General features: G+C 37.4%; 1 protein-coding gene across 3 annotated transcripts in view; it reads right to left on the reverse strand.

Annotated features, from left to right (window-relative positions):
- Window positions 1–20,999, reverse strand: part of HMGCLL1 (3-hydroxy-3-methylglutaryl-CoA lyase like 1) — a 136,088-nt gene that overhangs the window by 79,910 nt on the left and 35,179 nt on the right. For all 3 annotated transcript variants that reach the window (XM_081140142.1, XM_081140143.1, XM_081140144.1), the window contains exons 2-3: window positions 14,936–15,016; window positions 14,595–14,702 (exon numbers count right to left, since the gene is read on the reverse strand). In XM_081140142.1, coding sequence (XP_080996268.1) covers window positions 14,595–14,702; window positions 14,936–15,016 — 189 coding nt within the window. The remainder of the gene's footprint in view (window positions 1–14,594; window positions 14,703–14,935; window positions 15,017–20,999) is intronic.

The raw sequence follows: 20,999 nt of genomic DNA on the forward strand, positions 1-20,999 counted from the left end.
AAGTGGTATCTATAAAATTACCTAACTGGACTGCTCTCTTACAACTGGACTTGAAACCTATATTTAGAACTCTACTTTTTCTCTTCATTTCTCTGTCCCAGTCCATTCAATATGACCAAGTCAAGCTTCATCATTGGTACTCTTCCTTCACTCCACTCACCTCAAATTGTTTCCCTCCCCTGCCCTCTAACAAGAGTCCTGCATCCGAGTTAGTCACGGTATATTGAGTAAGAGGAGGAAGCTGTGAAGTGCTAGGAAAAACAGGATCGGATGGCCAGAAAAATCTAAATAATCTAAACAGTAATGAGTCTGAGAGACAGGATGGGTGCAAGAGGAATACTTTGGTGGTGAGATGATTTGACTGCTCTGGAGCAGTGAAGCCCTGTGCAAAAGAAGACAACAGTAAATTATACAGAGAGCATTGCTTTAACTAGAGTGGGTCTCCTGTAATGATCTTCAAGTAACACACACAAAGATTGGAATACCATTTAAATCATTTAGGTCGCTGTATTATATTTTTCTCCTTTTTTCTTTCTTTATTGTTGAAAGTATTACAGGTGTTCCCCTTTTTCCCCCACTGGCCCCTCTACCCCACCCCTGCCCCCTCCTCAGGCCTTTCCCACACTATTGCCTGCGTCCATGGGTTATGAATAAATGCATATATCTTCTTTGGTTAATCTCTTCCCACCCCCACCCCTGCCTTCCCTCTGAGAGTCGTCAGTCTGTCCCATGCCTCCATGTCTCTGGATGTATTTTGTTCCTCAGTTTATTTTGTTCATTAGATTCCACATATAAGTGAGATCATATGATACTTGTCTTTCTCTGACTGGCTTATTTCACTTAGCATAATACTCTCTAGGTCCCTCCATGCCAGGTACCTCCTAACAAAACTGTCACTCTAGAGTCAAGCCAAGAGTCCATATTCATCCTGAACCACTATGTCTGGTGCCAGAAATGTATAAATATTTGAGGAGAAACAGGTTTCAAAATATAAAGAGCCAGAAGCTAGTCAATAGGAGATTCTTCCAAATATTATATATGTAAAATTATAAGTGAGTGAATCTGTTTTCATCAATGTCAGAATAAATGGAAGTCCTTTTTTTTCATCTGAAATACATTCAACATATATTATATTCAATTATAAACCCACCACTCATATTTTTGTCTTTTCTAAGTCACAGAAATAGAATATATTTCTAAAATGTTCACTGTAAGGGGCACGCAACTATAGTAATTCTTCTAAAACAACGTATCTGTGTATAAGGTTACACATCACAAAGTGCTAGATTATATCCCATGCAAAGAATCAGATTAGATCCTGACATTATACCATACATAAAAATCAGCTCAAAATGGGTTAAAGGCTGAAACATAAGACCTAGAACTGTAAAGCTGCTAGAAGATAACACAAGGAAAAAGCTTCATAACACTGATATTGGAAATGATTTCTTCGATATGCACTAAAAAGATAGTCAACAAAAGAAAGGACAGACAAGTGGGATTACACCAAACTAAAAAGCTTCTGCACAGAAAAGGAACCAATTAGCAGAGAGAAAAGGCAACCTCCTAAGTATTGGGAGAAAATACTTGCAAATTATATATTAAGGGGTTAATATCCAAAATATGTAAGGAATACCTAAAATGCAATAGCAAAATAATAATAACACAATTAAAAAATGGACAAATACCCTGAATAGTCATTCATCAAAGTAGACATTCAAATGGCCAACAGACTATATGAAAGGACGGTCAACGCCACTAATCATCAGGGAAATGCAAACAAAAACCACAACGAGGTATCACCTCACACCTGTTAGGGGGCCAATTATGAAAACAAAAGATAAGTATTAGCAAGGATACAGAGAAAATGAAACTCTTTTACACTGTTGGTAGGAATGTAAAATGGTGCAGCCATTAGAGAAAACAGGATGGAGTTTCCTCAAAACATTAAAAATACAACTACTGCATATTCCAACAATACCACTTCTGGGTATTTATCCAAAAGAACTGAAATCAGAATCTCAAAGAGTTCTGCACTCCCATGTTCACTGCAGTATTATTCACATATCCAAGATGTGGAAACCACCTTTTAAATGTTTTAGCCAGGGTAAAAAAGGATCCATGGATAAAAACATAAATAAAAGTTTGAAAAATACCAGCCTTGGTGAAATGTCCTACCTTGCTCTTAGCAAAATCTCAAGATCATTAAGGATCTTTCTAAAATATTGATTCATGATGTCTTTTCCTGATCATTCCAGAAATACTGTGAAGAAAGAAGTGAGGCCAGTTTGGCATGTCTTATTCTTGGTACATCCATAATGTTTCTGAGCACCGCTGCTCCTTGAACAACATGGGTTTGAACTGCACAGGTCTACTTATGAGCAGATTTTTAAAATAAATACTATAAATGTATTTTCTCTTCCATATGATTTTCTTGATAACATTTTCTTTTCTCTGGCTTACTCTATTATAAGAATACAGTGCACAATACATATAACATACATAAATATGTGTCAATCAACTATCTATGTTATCTATAAGGCTTCCTGCTCAACAATAGGCTATTTATTAGTTGTGAAGTTTTGGGGGAGTCAGAAGTTACACATGAATTTTCAAATGCCTAGGTGTTCAGCACCCCTAACCCTTGCATTCTTCAAGAATCAACTGTATGTATATTTCTATGAATTCTTGGCTTAATAAACCATTTTAATTTTTACCCCCCAGGAAACGGACTTAAGTTTGTAGACAGATACCCTCATTTTTACCTGCTCGCTAACATAGTTTGCTAAGTAATTTTTTAAAAATATTTTTATTTAAATGTTCTTTGTTTTTGTTTGAGCACCGCCACCCCTACTATTACCCAGGACAATGTCCTTAGAATTTCAAAATAAGCAGGAAATGTCAGAAGGCATTTGCCTACAATCTCCACTGGCCAGATGAGACATAACTGATGGTATTACCTCCTGTATGCAGGGGCGCAGCAGAAAGACGGATACAGAACATGCAATTTCTTCAACACATGCCATCGATTACCATACAAATGTAAATAATGTGGTTTCAGACCCTATAACTCAAAACTCAATTTGAGCAGTAACTCTTTTTTAGAGGTAATACCTTCGTAAATGCAGTAATGAGAAAAAATGAGACTAGAGCTCTTCCTGACAACCCAGGTGAAAATGCTCTACCCAGCTCTGAATACCATTGTAGCCTGGGTACTATAACCCTGTCTCATTCACAGGCTCTCTGCACAAACCCCATATATCTTAGCCTCAGTAGCACAGAGGAAATCTTGGTCTGCTTGAAGAAGTAAGACAGTTTTAATAAATCACAGTCTTACAATAATAAACACAGGAAATCTCTGGAAAATTGAACATCAGTTTTTTTCCTACCCAATACCCTGTCTTGGCTGCCACTGCTAAAATGGTCTGACACCATACTCAGAAAACTTAAGTCCAGAAGCCTTAAAACTAATTTAGTCTGCGGTATAATTTCCTGTAGAACTTCCTTATTCAACATTACCTTTGTGTTCCAAGGACTTCTGTACTGCCCTCTATCGATGGAACACAAGTGATTCTCAAGAGTGACCAAAGCCAAGTAGCACATGATCTCTACTCTTTTACTGTGACATTTTAATTATAATCTATTAATGTCCACAAATATTCATTTTAAAATTATAAAATCAACCCAATCTACCCAATGGATCTGTGGGTTATAAACTAGGAGGCCAATGTTTCAGACAGAGAAACCAAGGTCATTTTATTAAATAACATTGCCCAGTTTCCTAAGATAAACATAACAAATATGTGTTAGTTATTCTTTGTTCAGGTCAGTGCCTTTTGTGACCACCCTCCTGGTCTTCCCGTGTCAAAACAATCATGTTCCCAACATCAATCTGAAGTAGGGGCAAGAAGTCTCAAAGCTCCCAGTATAATTTTCTTTCCGTTCAACTGTGTTGCCTCTCATATATCATGCCTTTGTGTTTGATAATAACACTGTTGACATTGTTATTTCCCATGCATGGAAGAAGTGATTGTTAAAACACTGTATCTAATTGTACCCATTCTAGGCTGACTTATATAAATGGAGTTTCCCTTCAAAATTTACACTTCCTGCTGTTAGCCACCTCTGCCCACAGTGAATAGCTGCACTGAGGAGAGGAGAGGGTGAGCCCGGGTTGTTTGAGGGAGACTATCTCACTGCCAATAAACACTGGAGTAAGAAAGGGCTACCGCAAAAAAGGTCTTATTACCATGACAAGCAATGCCACCACTACAACAGCTTGTACGATCAATCTACAATGACTTGGACATTATATGGATCTGGAGATGTCTATTTTGGCAAATAGTAAAAAAGAAAGAACTTTACAGTTGATCTGTGCTGAAAGGCCAACAAGAGATAAAGGCAGAACTCTGAAAGGTTGGCCAGAGTCACAAACTGCTTAATGTATTCCGGTGACTAGGTTTGATTTTATTATAACTCATTTACAGATATTCACTTCACTTAAAAAACCTTTTGTATGAGTTTTAATATTTTTAGAGACTTAATTTCCATTATCTATTTTAACTTTACATTTGCCTTATTATATTATGTCGATATTATGGTTATTGTCAGCAACTATATGCTATTCAATTTTGGAGTCCAACAAAGAACTCAATGCGTTCTATAGTAGAGACCCAGTAAAAGCAAGGGATGGGTGAATAAAAAAATGGAAAAAATCCAAGGTATAGAGTGATGAAAAAACTGCCAAATCATATGATGAGTAAGAGTCAGGTTTCAGATTTTCTATTGCTCCGTCAGAAAACAGGTGTGTTGTTATATCTAAACAACAGATATAATAATGTCACCAAAAGTTCAGGAAACCTGCAACCTGGAGTACTTGGGGGAAATAACTATTTTGGGTTACTTAGAAATAAATACATTTCTTATAATAGACTATAAGCTGAATTCAAGGTAAAATGCATCAGCCTTGATTAAGAATAGTGTTTCAGTTTATTTGATACATAAGAGCAGTACAAGGGGGTCTGCAGTCAGTAGTATTATGTGCTAAAGTTATCAGCATAAATTTGCTTCCACATGTTATTTCAAAAAGTAATTATGTATTTTAAAAGGAAAAATGAACGTGAGTATAAAGAACAATTGACACTATAGCCTACACAACCTTTTACAAATTTGAAGCTGCCCAAGACATTTATAAAATGAACAGCATTTTTCTATATTTTAACAGTGAACAAATATCTAAAATTCATAGATGTTACAAAATATTCTATTATTCTAAAATTTGTCATTCCAATCACTCTTTAATTCCATAAACTGAATAGTTAAGCTAAATAAATGTGGATAAAAATTTTAAAGTATAATAAAATAAAATGCTTTTTAAAGTATGCTTCCTATTTACAGGTATACTCTAAGTGAAAAAACATAAATTTAAGGTCTTACTTTATCAAATGTGGAATAAGTGAAATGTTAATGTACATATGTCTCATTCATGTCTAACTTTTGAAATATAAATCTTAACTATTGTTTAAAATGATTTTTGAAATATAATGTGATTTTGGCATTCAGATTTACCTAATTCTCTATGTTTACTATATAGTATTCCTAGAGAACTTTCCAACAATTTAACCAGGCAATTTTAGATCAGTGTGTGTTTGTCTAAAAATTAGAAAAAATAATTTATGTTTATTTTAAAAAATTAACTAGAAAACATAAGGATTTATAAACATATTAAAATATATTTTAAAATCATAATCTAACTATTTAAACATATTTGGTATAATATTTTCATTTTCAATGCTCAGTGTACAAGGATTATAAAATTTTTTAAAACAAGTGCTACTTGAATGTATGCTTAAAACTGGTGAGCAAACCAGTTCACATTTAATATCTTAACACTTTTAACTTTAAACCCAGTTTTCACTAATGTCTGATTCTCCATGTGAGAGAGTCATCGCTATAGGATACGAGAAGGACTTCAGTTCCTTGGAGTCTCGTCCATAGGGCACACTCTGCTTCTCTTAAAGTGAATTGCACTTAAGAGGCTGTCAGGAGTCATATCAATGGAATGAGTTTACACTAAAATAAGACTGACAATGTTTATCAACAAACTAATCAGAGTCATGCAGAAAAGACCATTAAAAAGTTAGATTCAAGTCTCTCTGTGCCAAACTGTACTTCTATTCAGCTTTTATGTAATTATATAATGTACAGACCTTTCAGCTATCAAGGCATACAGAGAGTTCTACAAGACCAAATTTTAAGATAATTTAAATCAGACACAAAAATGGAATTTTAACATGATCAAAATGGCTTTAAAAGTTTCTTTCTTTCATGGGAAAACTCAGGAAAAAATGGTAAACGATAAACAATATAATTAAATAAAAAGTGAGGTAAAGTGTTTTACTTTAACATTTTGTTATGGTTCCACTTATAAATCTAAAAACCAAAAAAACCCAATTTGTTAATCAAAATGCTGATCACATTAAGTAATTAGAAAAGCAGTGCATGCTGAGCATGATAAATCTTTGAGTATAATCATGAATTTTGGCCTCATGGGAATAAAAGTCAAAAAAATATTGAATTACACTTTCAGCGTGAAAAATTTAAAAATCTAACCAGTAAAATTGCTGGCTTATTGCTCTTAATTATAAGTTTTTCTTTGCTTTGCCCTGCAGAATGTAATGAAACTACCTCTTAGCTACAGAATAAATGGCTGTTGAATGCTGAGTAATATGTACAATGTTAGCAATTCATTTTTTTTACAATTTTATTGCAAAGCATAACCTTAAAAAGCTCAAAAAGAATAAAGAGTAGTGCCCAGTATTCTAACAAAAACTTTATCATACTTCCATGTTCTTTTCTGTGAAAGATAAAGGCGTTTTAAAAATTTGTGAATATGCCTTAGTCTAGGGATTTTCAGCCAGTGTTCCCCAAGAATTTTTAAAACATGCAATATCTGACTAGTCAGGGGCACTGACCTCTTTTCCCTTAGATCAGGGGTGGGGAACCTTTTTTCTGCCAAGGGCCATTTGGATATTTATAATCTACATACAAAATTATCAACTTAAAAATTAGCCTGCTATATTTGGTCAAACATTTAATTGAATTTATTGAATTTCGAGTCCTGCTGGCAGTTGCCTTGGCAGGGCCAGACCAAATGATTTCTCTGCCATACACGGCCCGCGGACCAGACGTTCCCCATCCCTGCCTTAGATTGTCAAATAAAAAAATGACAACAGCCAATACAGCAATAGCCATTCCATGTGAATGAATAAAAATTTTACCTTTTTTTTTTTCTGTCAGATTGGCAAAAAATATATTTTGATGTGCCGTACAATTTTAGTAATTAGTTTTTGTGTGCCATGAAATGAAGAAGGTTGAAAATCACTGCCTTAGGCAATTTGCTTGCTCTAAGAGATTATAGTAACAATGATGTAATGGTACAATGAAACAACTTAAAAATAACACATTCAGCTTAATCACTGTTTAAAATCAAATGGTTAAGCAATCCCTCACCCATTGATTAGCACATTGAAGGAAGTTATCAGCATTTGTAAAGCTATAGCAAGTGATATTCAAGATTATATAACAATCAAATACATCGCACCACATTGTAAACAGTGCCTAGTATAGTATTCAGAATGCATGTGATTATTTTCATTTAAAAGGAGGAAAATCTGACTGCAGATTTAGAGGAATGTGTTAATATAGCAACTTAAAACGATGCAGGGCATTTGGCGCTAACAAAAAGCAGCCAAAATCCAATTGCTACTTTTCATTTCTGGAGTACATTGATATTGGCTCTGACAAAAAAGGCCTTCCTGCTCTTTCTTCTTTCCAAGTAGGTAGGCATTACCTAAATAATTTAACACACTGAACTGAGTCATGTGTACATGCCAGGCCTGCCAAGTAGGTTACAACAGACTCTCTGCAAAGGTGTCAGTCCAGAAGTGGGGACTGTGCTGAGGTCTAAACTGGGAGGCGCGGCTTCAGGGGGCTACAGAAATAACATTCTGCAGTGAAGGCCGTGACTCCCGCTCCGCGTGCTCACCCTTTCCAGAGCAGATGGCAGGCAATCGGGGGTGGAGGGTCGACTGCAAGCTCTTTGACTTTTTGCTTTCTGGCTTTTTCTTCTGGCAGGAGGTGATTCTCCCCTCCTGTGACATCTTCTCTAATCTGGGCTACATGTCTACAAGTTGGTATTCAGGCTTTACTCAAGAGTAGAAATGGTTCTGAAAGCAAATGCCTATGATTGTTTCACCTGCTTCTACCCAGCTTCTGCTGGTACCAGAGGGGAGAAGGGTCTGAAGGGGGCTGCGGATGAAGCTTTTGCCCTCTTACCTCTCAAATTGTCCAGGCAACACACCTCTCCCTCAAATACCAACCTGAATCCCACATGAGGCAAAATAATTTTATAGAGGGAGTAGGAGTGAGATCAGATTAGCAGCCCTGACAGTGCTAAAATATCTATTTCTTTCTTTCTTTTTTGAACTTGGGGTTTTCAGAATGCAGAAGCTGCTTCTCAACTTACTTATTCTTTCATGATTAGTAAGAAAAAGCATATAACTAGATTAATTAAATGTGGCTATTTTCATTTAAAAGGAGAAAAATCTGACTGCAAATTTACAGGAATATGTTAATACAGCAACTTAAAATAATGCGGGGTGTTGTGTGCTAACGAAAAGCAACAAAAATTGAATTGCTACTTTTCATTTCTGGAGGTCTAATTTTGGAATTAGACTATTTTAAAAAACGTGTCATATTATAAAAATGGCTCCAATATTTCCCCTCACATGTGCTCTTTTAAAATGCCAGTCAAGAGGTGGTGTCTGTCCCCTCCCTTTGAAACTGAGTGCTTTTGTAACTAGTTTGACTAATAGATTATAAAACAGTAATGCTATAAAATTTACAAGGCTTGGTTATAAAAGGCATACTACTTTTCCCTGCCTCTTGCAACACTCACCTCTGAAGTTTTGAGTCCTATTTTTTGTCTAAAGCTGCCACGCGGTAAGGAAGTCCACACTCGCCCATACAGAGAGACCACATGGAGAGGCTCTGAGAACACAGGAGGAAAGAGGAACACAGGAGGTAGCCAGCAGCCCTCAGCTTCCCAGGCCTCCTAGGCCTACTGTTCCAGCTCTGACCACCACCTTTGAGAAATGTCTAGCCAGAGGTACCCAATTTTGCCATTCCTGAATTCTTGATCCACAAAAACCATAAGTACAAACACGTTATTAAGCCACTAATATTTGGAGTTATTTGTTATGCAGATAATCAAAAGAATTAGCATTAATTTTACTAGCTTTCTAGAATGTGACAATTGCACTATTTGAATATACATGCACACATGCATTTGCACAAAAATACAGCTACAATATTCTCCACCAGCTACATAGTCAATAAAAAGAACATTAGACTTACAGAAGCCCTGTAGAGTTTGGTTCATTCCATCAAATGCTGGGAACAACATTAGGTGGAAACTATGCTTATTTTTTTATTTTTTGGGGAGCTAATATATTTTTTCTATGAGGATATAGTTCTCATAAAACAATTTTATCCCCATTTAACTTTCAATAGCCATCAAGGTCATTGACTAAAGAGCTTAATGTCTTCATTTCTTCTCTGAGACCAAATATTGAACACACAGGAATTATTACTTGACATGTAAGAAATTCAACATGCTCAAATAAGATGAAATATGAAACAAGCCTAGAACATTTAGAAACTACAGCTAACAAAAACATACCCCTAAACCTCTTTAATATAAGTTGTTTTTTTTACACGGCACTAGTGTGTGTGTGCTCCTGGGGTACCAATTCAGGAGAACAGAAAAAGAAATGGAGACTTACTTCACCAATGACTAGACTGGATGATTTGAACTGGCTGGTTCCTAACGCTAACTGTCATAATTAAACAAATTCAACGGAATTATAGAAATAACATGGGGAAGGCATAAGGGTACCAGGTAGGACAGGAATTAAGTAAGGGTCAATCTTAGTGTATAGTAGAAAAGTGTAAAAAAACAAGCACTGAGCATTCCAAACCAGCCTCCTCTGAAGGAGTTTGGGTTAAATCTCGGTCCCCTTTCAGCCCATTCTCCACCCCACCCCCCGACCTAGCCCAGTGAAAGGAACCCCGTAACTCTATAAAATGGGAACTGCGGTCTTGGTAAACTTCACCAGGATCCTCTTTGGGGAGATGGCAGAGGCCAACTCATCTGGGATATAATGAATGAGGCTCACACTGGAACACTTCCCAGATGATAAAATTACTCTGCCAGTTAACTGTGTCTCATAAGCAAAAGAATTTGGGGGCTCTGTGTGTCTGTATGCACAGGACCATTCCCTCGTTCATTCCCCCTCCCCCCCACATACACAATCAACATCTCCACTAAATTACCCCCTTCCTTGCCTCCTCTCCACACACCCATCCCCCTGAAAAAGAGCAGAGCCAGGAATAAAGCCAGGAGGAAACTCAGTAACAGAAGCTACAGCCTCCTGCATCTCATCAATGTAAATCTGAATGTTAAACTTCAATCTAGTAAACGTGTTTTCATTACCAATAAAGAATTAATTGTAACACACAGTAAAAGGAGGGTAGGGAAAAGTTTACACATTCCTTCTTGTTTACATTGTACTTGGGCCATATATTTAAGTGTTAGACTGATTTGTAAATAATTGTTAAGTCTTTTATGTATATTTCCTTTTACTTTTACAGTGAAAACCTATTTCCAGCCCTTGCTGACACGTCAAGATTTGTGACCCACCCACTCCAATAGTTAAAAATTAATTAAACAGGGAGCAAATGCTTAGAAATAAAACTTTGCATATGACATACATAAACACAGTGTTGCATACATTTAATGTAGTCTTATTTTTAAATAAATGATGTTCACTTTAATCACTCGTGTGAATGAAAATGCTTAAAGACAAATGGCTAAATTAAGGATGAATGTAAAGCTCTAGTTCACTTTTAAAAATTATTGAATTTATAATGATTTTAATAGTTTACTACTAAGAGCTAAATTTCTAAGTTGCAGTAAACCTATTTTTATAAACATGTTTTCTTTCTGCTGTCATTGTTTGTCCCACAGAAGTGGGGAGCTATTTGAACTCACTTTAAATGTTCTTGTAAGTCACTCTAAAGAAACCTTTTTCTAGATAAGTTGTAAAGAACATTTTTTTTCATGGCAGGTATTTTATCATCTCTGGCCATTTAGAGTATAGGTGTGGGATCCTGTTTTATATGGCACCCTGCTACATGGAACTTTTCTTTAGCTGATTTAGTTAGAAAGTCACTGCCAAACAAAATAGTAGGAGGGAAACTGTAAAAAAACTTTAAAATACTAAAAAAAGAAATAAGTGAACAAGCAGCAACCTAAACACAAACTAAAGGACTATTCCCATGACCTGGCTTCGACGGGAAGAAACAGAAGATGCAGAGAGTTAACAGAATACGGGCCTGGGGCCTCGCTTACTTCTTAGAAGAAAGAGAAGTTACAAGCTGTTTACTATGGTTGTTCAATCATAAATCTCAGACACAATTTTAAGATAGATGATTCTAATGTCATAATAGTTTCTTCAAAAATGGGAGATATAAAATTTCAAAAGAGAAATTAACAAAATGAATTAGTTCTGCTGACTTAAGGCCTTTTTTTGTTAGCACAAAACCAATGAAACCAGTGGAATTACATGATGAGAGAACCTGCAGCTACAACAATAAAAAGTGCTCTGCTTAGGCAAGCTCAATGAATTATGAAACACAGACACAACTATGGAAAATAAAATTGCAAAAATGGAATATTCTCAATGCTGCCCTTTGCCAAACACTTGATATGTTAGTAAGTGACCAGTATCATTTTGGAATATGAATCTCATAATGTCTTTTATAGATACATGACTTATTTAAAACACTTTTTTTGGTTTACAGTTTATGTAACCAGATGAGTATTAAAAGTGAAATATATAACATATTCTTTAGCATTTGAAAGACAAGTACCTTTAGTTATTCAAATTGGACCCAATCAAATATAAACTAAACACATATTTTAAGTTTTAAGAAAAAAGCTGTTTATTGAAGAGAAGGAAGTTAACTTCTGCGGAGCCCAGGACAAGTCCGTCAGTCCATCCGTCAGTCAGGCCATCCGTCAATCAGGTCAATCAGGCATTCACTACTAACACTGTTCAGGAGTCAGGTGCTCTGGGCAGTCACACAAAGGGACCCAGTCACACGTCTTTCTGCCCTGAACCTCCCATACTGCAGGCATCACTGCTGGGATTTCTGAGGATCAAAGAGGTTAAGTCACTTGCTCAAGCTCAAGGCAGAATTTAGACAAGAACATAGTACCAGAGGTACTTGTACCTTCCCGCAGCTGTCCTCAAGAGCTATGTGGGGAATTACGTCATTTATTCCATAATACTTTGAGCCTAGGAAGAGTTCATTAAATCTCAATAGGTTAAGTCCCAAATTCACCGCAGGACCAAGCCCAGGATAAATCATATTATTTTATGGTCCCATCACATGTATCTACTTAATGTGAGGCCAGAAGGCATTTTCCTGTTACTGCTCACAGAGGGACTGCCTTCCCTTTTGTTTTGTCCATCTTTTCTCTTAACTAGTTTTGCAAGAAGGGTGGCCCTCTAGAAAGCGTTCTATCTTTTTCTTTCTAAATGGCATTGGGTGTGTCCTAGATCAATCTGAAAAGTAACCTATCAATCAATTTCCAGTACTGTGTAATAAAAAATGTGACCATGAGCACCATAGTAGGAAAAAAGACTACTTGGTAGGCAGTTTATAAAACTGAAATAAAAGTATCTTGAAGATGACTAGTAAAATGTAATGTCTGAAATACAACCTTGATTGGACATCAGGTAATATTACCATGAACTGTCTCTCTCTTAACTCTTCCTCTAAAGTTACACCAGACTCCAGTGTCTCTCCAATAATAACCAAGTCTGTGAAATGAGCACTGACAATCAAACTCAGAAGCAATTTCATGAAGACTTAGAGTGATAAAGGAGTCTCATATTCTCTTAAAATTAATGACAGTAAGTGAAATAATAATAGCTAGCACTTTACAAAATAAAAATATAAAGGAAGTATGTACGGTCTCATCAAGCTATTTGTGTCTTCCTGAGGAAAACATTTGTGACCTTCATTAGACAGGACCAAACATGTGACCAAAAGTAAAGGTCACTTGCCCAAACCAAACAATGGAAAGTAATGTGTTATTTTTTCAGGCTGATTCATTATTCGTTTCACAATTATTTACTGAGCACCTACTCACTAGGCACCACGCACTGGGGATACAGTGGGCAAGAGAGACACAGTCACTACCTCCATAAAGCTTATAGTCCAGAAAGCAGATTATTGAAAAATATTTACAAAATATGATTATAAACAGTGACAACTGCAATGAAGAAAAATTACAGTGTATTTTGAGAATGAATAAAAGTAACTGATATTTGAATACTGTGAAAAGTGACATATTACTAATATTATTAATCATCTGTTGCTTCCAGTGCTTTTCCATTAAAAAGACTCTATTGTTTTAAGTCTTTTCACATCACCCTATTATAACATCAGAGCAATGCAGAAACTGAGATGTCCATAAGCAAGTATTAATAAAGTGCTATAGAGCCAAAGAGGCAGGACATGCAAATAGAAAACAAAAAGCAATTTGGCTCAGCCGGGTTTCAGCAAAATGAAGCGGGAAAATAGAGGTAAGAGTGGCAAGAACAAAAGGGACCAGGTGTAGAAAGCCTTGAATGCCAGGCCAAAGTTTCCAGACTTTTTCAATGGAGAGAAGGGAACCTCTAAAGAAGCCTGAGAAGGCTGGTAGTTCTGGGAGATGGTTTTGGAAGCAGTGGGAAAATATATAAGGAAAAGAGAAACAGTGCTTCTGGATATCATTTAAGGCACTATCACAATAATTAGTCAATAAGGGCGGGCATTACTAATGTAGCAATGAGACTGAAAAGAAGAGAGATGGATGGTGTATTGAGGAATAAAGAATCTGTATGAGTCAGTAGCTGACTAGATAGAGGAGAGAACCCATTGGTCATTCAAGTCCAAGATTTCAAGGGAACAGTTGAGCTATTAGCATAAAGTAGGATAGACAAGAATGAGTTTGATTTTGAACCCACTGATTGGAGGTGCTGGTGGCACATCTACCTGAAGCTTATCAGAGAGGGGATGACTAGAAACACAGATTTGTCATCCTCTTAGAAGTGACTATTAACATTGGAAGAACAGGCAAAAAGAACACAGGCAGAGAAAATGACTGAAGGCAGGATCTCAGAGGAACCTTAAACTTAGTGGCTGTGAAAATGTTGGGGATGAGCCGCCTCCTCTGCTTATTATATTGGACCATAAACTCCGGCAGGATGAAGAAGGAATTCTAAATAACCTTTTAGGACTTAACTGACAAGATATTTCATCAAAGGGATTTTTCAAAAAAATCTTACCTCAGTACATGGGCTAAAATTTTGTAAGAACATAGCAAATTAGTAATTATATCACAATGCATATCGCATTGTGTTCTAAATCTTGGCAAAGCTGAATTAAGGCTCCAGATAAGGAATGAAGGATTTACATACCTGTGGCACCCATCTGGACGACACAAAGCTGGTCACTTCTATTACAGACAAGCCAGTTTGGGAAAGTTGATTGATAAATTCAATTTTTGTATCTGTAGGAACTATAACCTAGGAAAATATTAAAAGATATTTTATAACTAATTTGTGTAGGGTCTATTGAAACATAAACAGAAAATGACTTCCTAACTGAAAGCAAATCCTAGTGAAGATTTATAAATTCAAGTAGCAATTGAGAACAAATAGTTTAGCATATGAAATCCATTAAGTCTTCAGAGTGTAAACAAATATTAACATTTAATTTAGCATTTAAAATAAACTGTGCAAAACTAATATCAAGATACCTTTTCATTCTGCAATCCATCCCGAGGTCCAACTTCTACTATTTTAACATACTCGGGGAGTCCAGATAACTGGGATGCTTCCTGTAATGGAAAGTACAAGGCAAGGAAAATAGGTAACCATTAGATCATCAAATGTGTTGATTGGAAAGTAAAACAATTACAATTTGTAAAAGAAATTCTCACCCCAGAAAGTTACAATTACAAGAAATCAATGCAATAATACGATAATCCAAATACCAAGTTTACATTATTGGCAACACGAGATTATTTTTTCTTATAACTTACTGATATTCAATCTAATTATGATAAAATTCACAGTTTAATTTCTAAGATATAATTGGAAGTGGTGATTTGCTCAGGATCTAAAGAGTAAGTCTGTTGAGTAATTCTACATGTGATGACAAACTAACCATTGTTAGAGTTCATTAAAAATTAGTGTTTGTATTAATAGACTTCTACCAAGCACAGCCATACAAGATGCTTCTCTCTACACCCTGTATTTGAGGAATGTAGATTTGGTTTTCTGGCTTATGCTCAAAAAGCTGAGGCTTGAAATGAAGGTGTCCTTTTTATTTCTTCTCTGTATCACACAGCACAACCAGCACCTAAGCAGAGCTTCTAGAAGGACAGAACCCTAGCCCAGTAGGACCTAACCTTCAATATCCCACTGGAAACAGCCTGCCTAGCTCCAGTCCAACATAACACCCTGTCCTACCTTTCTGCCAAATCTGAAATGGAAAGAAGGTCTGGACTCTGGGACCTGTATCCCTAAACTAAATAGTATGGACACATCACACTTAGGACACTAGTTTAAAACAGGAAAAATAGGAACAGCCTTTCTAAACTTCACATTGCAGTTAAAATCAGAAGTAGGCTACATCTTTTCAGACTGTACAAACACAACCTCCTGGTATCTCTGAGCCAAGATAAGTCTGGGTAACTCATTCTCAAGTTCTTCAAATGGATAGCTGATGGAATCAACACAGCTCATCAGGACGTGTACTTCACGGTTTTGTGTCTTGCCTTTCATCAGGAGTAATAAATGTAGGTCAATCAATTTATATCGTTTCACCTTGTCCTTGTAACAAAGACAAACCCTTGTAAAGTGGCAGTTTTAGATGCAAGACCCCGCCTGTTTCTATGACATAGAAAAATGCTCACTGACTCTTCTAGAGTCCAAAGCTGTTATTTGGTTTTATTAGCTAACTAATAAACTGTACTAACTAACTGTACTAACTGTACTAACTAACTCAGTGGAAGAACCCAGATGGTTCCTGTTACAATGTTCAAATACCACCCTCCTCCATTTCCATAAAATTGGGCAATTCAATAAGCTAAAATTAACCCAGAAGAAAAGAAAATTCTCGTTTCTGTTTCTGCATCTTCTGAGCAGGTTGTGATGCGCACACTTAACTTGGGAAGGTGGAGGGTGGAAAGGGGAAGCATGGCCTTCCTGAGCTTTAGGCTCAGTTTTGGATGGCAGTCATGAATCATGCCTCATTTACAGAGTGGCCATAATTTCAACCAGGCAATAAAGGACAGGCATGGCATAGAAAAGTGGAGTTAGTAAAAAGCTCACTCCTCTTTCTTATAACCTCCAGTCCTAGGACTACAAAAAATGAAAAAAACAAAAAGAAAACTAGGCAATCTTAAGCCATGTGGTCTCATTATTGCTGACTGTATCCTCAAATTGCATTTGCAACAGCAATTTGCTTAGAGCATACAGGGATGAAGAATATTCCTTTACAAAATAGCAAAGTTTAACCAAAAAGAAAAGGAAAATATGTTTAAGCAGATAACAATATGCTGAGTACAATTAAAGAGCTTGAGACTTTCCTATGCATCACTGTTGTAGCTAGAATAAGCATCTAACGAAATTATAAACCACCACCAATGATAGCAGTTTCAAAGCAGAATACGTGTTCACTTAATATTATTTTAGATTTCTTCTTGAATCTAATGCTACTATTCTATCTTTCAGGCATGGGTACATACTAACCCTACCTGAATACCTAAGAAATCAGAAGCAAGTTAGAATGTGTTCAGTAATTCAAAGAATAACAAGTTCCCTTTTTAACAGCTAATTAATAAATAAATAACACATAAGTCAATTAACAAATACTTGCTGAATATGTGTGATGTGAGAGCTCCCTCTTGATGACCTGTAATCTTTTCCTGGGCATTACCAACTCTTTTCTAAGTGGCTTCAGCTATACATAAACGATGCCTGCGGGGCATATCCACCCAAATGTTGTACAAGCACATAGAATTCAATGATTCAAAACTGACCCCAGTATTTTCCCACCTTGTGTGTCTCCTCAGACATTCTCCCACCACATGCTATTCTTTACCTTCTCTTACCGCTGGCCCATTTGCTACTGGGTTTATTTTGGCAAATATCTAGCACCCATCACCATGCATGAGATTTAGTGTGTGCTCAACAATGAGTTGTTATTGTTATTAGTGAATCTCTTCCGTCACTGGCTTCATTAAAATTGTCATTTTTTCTCACCCAGTCTGTTGCTAAACCTTCATAAGAATTCTCCCTTAATCCTGTTATTCCAAGATTAAAATCCTTCAGCATTTGCCAGTCATCTTCAGAGAGATCAAGCTAAGGTAAAAGATGATTCATGACTAGCCTCTCATCATCTACCACACTCTACTTCACGCAGCCTATGATTTTAGCCACGCTAAAGACATGTCTTTCTCACTTTCATGTCTGCTGGTTGGAAAGACCTTCTGTGAAAAAGACTTTCCACCAAACTCATTTCTCTTTTTCATGGAGAATGGACAGGACCACATTTCTCCCCTATCTAAGAATAATGTTTGAACAAGTTCCAGTCAATGAAAATAAAGGCGAATGATACATACTATTTTTAAGCTTAGCCCATGAAATTATCCTATGCACATTCCCCCAAGCTCCTTTCCCTTTAGCCAGTTTGATGCAGATGAGTATGGCAAAACTGGAAGCTAATGAAGACCAAAAATAAAAAATCTGAAGGAGCCTACAATCCTGAATCACTGTTTAAGTAAGAATTCCATGCCAAGAAGAAAAAAAATTATTTTGTAGTTTGTATGAACAAAAATAAATGTCAACTATTTCAGACCACAGAGATTATAGGTGTATTTATTTATTTACTTATTTTTTTAATATGTCTTTACTGATTTCAGGAAGAGGAAAGGAGAGGAAGAGACAGAAACATCAATGATGAGTCATTGATCGGCTGCCTCCTGCAGGGCCCCTCCTGGGGATCAAGCCCGAAACCCGGGCATGTGCCCTGACCCGGAATCAAACTGAGATCTCCTGGGTCATAGGTTGGTGCTCAACTGATGAGCCACGCTGGCCAGGCTAGATGTGTATCTTTTATAGCTAACTGAAGAGTGAAGAGTCTGAAACTTTGCCCTACATGCATACAGTGAGCCTGCTCTGGATGCTGACAGAAGGCATAGACTCCTGGGTCAGAGAAGAAAAAAAAGCTTATTATTCACAACAAACAGCAGCAGCTAGAAGATCAGTATTTGTGCTGATTCCCCAAGCCCCAACTCTCACAGAGAAAAGCAAAGTGGACCATATGACGCTAGCACAGGCAATAGGTTGCATTACAGGAAAGGAACCCCAAGCACAGAGAACCTGAACCTTTAGTAATATACAGTAAGAATGTCTTCCCTTGGCAACAGAAGTAGACATTATGTTTATTATGCCCAATCATGAGCATACCTGCCTTTTGATTCAAAGGAAGACACTATCTCTTTGATCCAAGGCTTTAAGCACAGGCACCCCTTGCTCCAGAGGGATATTTCTAGCATTCAGAGCTGTTTCTCATACAAAAATTCTTGAAAAGGTATTCTGGAAGAAAGGCAATCGTACCTCTACTTGCAAGGCATACGGAAATTCAAGACACCTAAGGAGTAATATTTTCCATTAATATCTACTTCTTTTTACATCATCTTTGCATATGGCCAATTTTCCTGATAGTAAATCACTCTGTTGGCCCTTCTGACTACTCTAATGAACAAAGGCTGGGAACAAATCTGTTCAACTTATCTCATAAAATATTTAATTAAGGCTACTAGAACTCCAACTAGCAAAATAAGGCCAACCTTCAGTACTGACTTTAGCCACGACCCCTCCTCCCAAGGGTCCTGGACCCAAGCAGCTGAGTAAATCCTATAAGCAGCAGTGGCTGCTGCTTCAGAAACTTAAGATTACTTTGTGCCTATTTTATGACAGTGGATATGTTGCCATAAGCAGTACTATAGTTTACTGAGCAGCAATGGCGGTCATCCACATGATGGAGACTTAATCGGCAGTTTGAGTCTAGTAGGGCCTCATCAGAATATGGGCCTCAGGTGACTGAATCAGCAGTCATGTATTGTTGCCACAATTCATAGCCCTCCCCACCAAAAGTGTCTTTACACTGTCACTCTATAGTTTTCCAAACGGCAGCTACATAAACTATGCCATTGACTGCAACCCAAGAGTCATTAACAATATGGGAAAGGCCTGGAGTTCTGCTGAGCGACCGCAGCGATCACAGTTTCAGTTCTGCACAGCTGCCACAGAGGTGGTACAACTACAGCCACCCAGTGGACATCATCAGGTTTCAGCTTAGCCAAAACATCAGCCAGCCAGGCCCAAGCATTAGGGAAAGCACCATGAACAGAAGGACCCCACTGAGCCAGTTCCTTTGTTTCTAGTAGTGGAGTGGGCAGGACAGGGCAACTGCTACTTTTTTTGTGTAAAGCTGAGATTGTATTAGGGACAGGCTGACCACTTTCTTGAATATAAACTTCCTTTCGATTAGTGAGGTCTGTTGAAACTGTCCTACGTTGTTAATCATTGAGTTCAAATTGACCCTCCCTCCCCCAATGGAAATAAAGGCCAGAGAGTCACATGGTCTCCATGAGTCAAGTGTCCAGTTTGAGTAAGAGCTCAATGGCCAGCCAGCAGATGATTTTCAAAAGATACCTGGTAGCTGTATCAGGGCAGTAGGGATTAACATCCCCAAGCAGCACTTCCAGGAGGAAGCTGCCTGACTTTGTCAGAAGATCCAATTTGCAAAATCTCCAGTCACACAGACTTGTAGGTCAGAGGTCAGAAGGATTTGGGGACCCACAAAGGTAGATTCACTTCACAGTATGCTCTTCCTAACTGAGATGACTCCCCCTGGCACTCATGAGACAGAAAATTACAATCACATCACATACCAATTTTTACTACACATTCAGCTGCGGAAGCAACAACAGTGCACTGAATTGACCCCAAAGGCCTCACCCAGGAGGTTACTTTGGCTTCTCCTTTCCCACTGTGAACACTGCCCAAATCCCATCAATTGAATCAGGACTCCCACCCCCCACAGGTCTGAGTAGGGTAATGACTTGGATGCTTTTATCCAACAAAGCCACGAAAGTTTGAGTCCTTGCTCTCCCTAAAGTTCTCCCGTATACTCGGATGAGTGATCATGATGAACCAATAATCATTTTCCTTAAAGCAGCTGAATGAGGAAGGTTAGGAATCAGGGGACAGAGGGAGACATCAGCTCCAAATTAGAAAGCAATGCACATTTAGTTTCAATTTCAGGCAGCACAGCAGCTGCTCACCAGTTTAATCAAGTGAACTTGCATGTTTCGGTTCCACACAAAGTCCTCTATTGAACATCATAATCATCATTAATGACACCATCTATTTTAACCTTGGGAACCCCTGGACTTAGCAGCTATAGTTGCATTGTTTTCCAACAGGATAGTGGGGTTTGTGCCATCTGGCTTACAGGGGTTTAACTTGCACATAACTCATTACCAAGAGAACATCTCTTGGATCTCCATCCAGTTACAATATAATGGCTAAGGGAGCTTTGCAAGATTTCAAGGCTGATTATAAATTTTACCTACAATTCTTAGGGTCCTTTCTCATTTGCCAGTGAGTTGCCTTTCAGGATTACAAACACAACCTGGGGCAGTAGGACCCACATATTAGTCAATGATTCCTCTATGGTTCCTCAAAGGAGTTTGTCTACCCCAATGAAGTCTCCCCAAGAGGGCCCAAGTTCCTGTACAGCTGCCA

Source organism: Miniopterus schreibersii (assembly GCF_964146895.1).
Source record: "Miniopterus schreibersii genome assembly, chromosome: 6".
Lineage (NCBI taxonomy): Eukaryota > Metazoa > Chordata > Mammalia > Chiroptera > Miniopteridae > Miniopterus > Miniopterus schreibersii.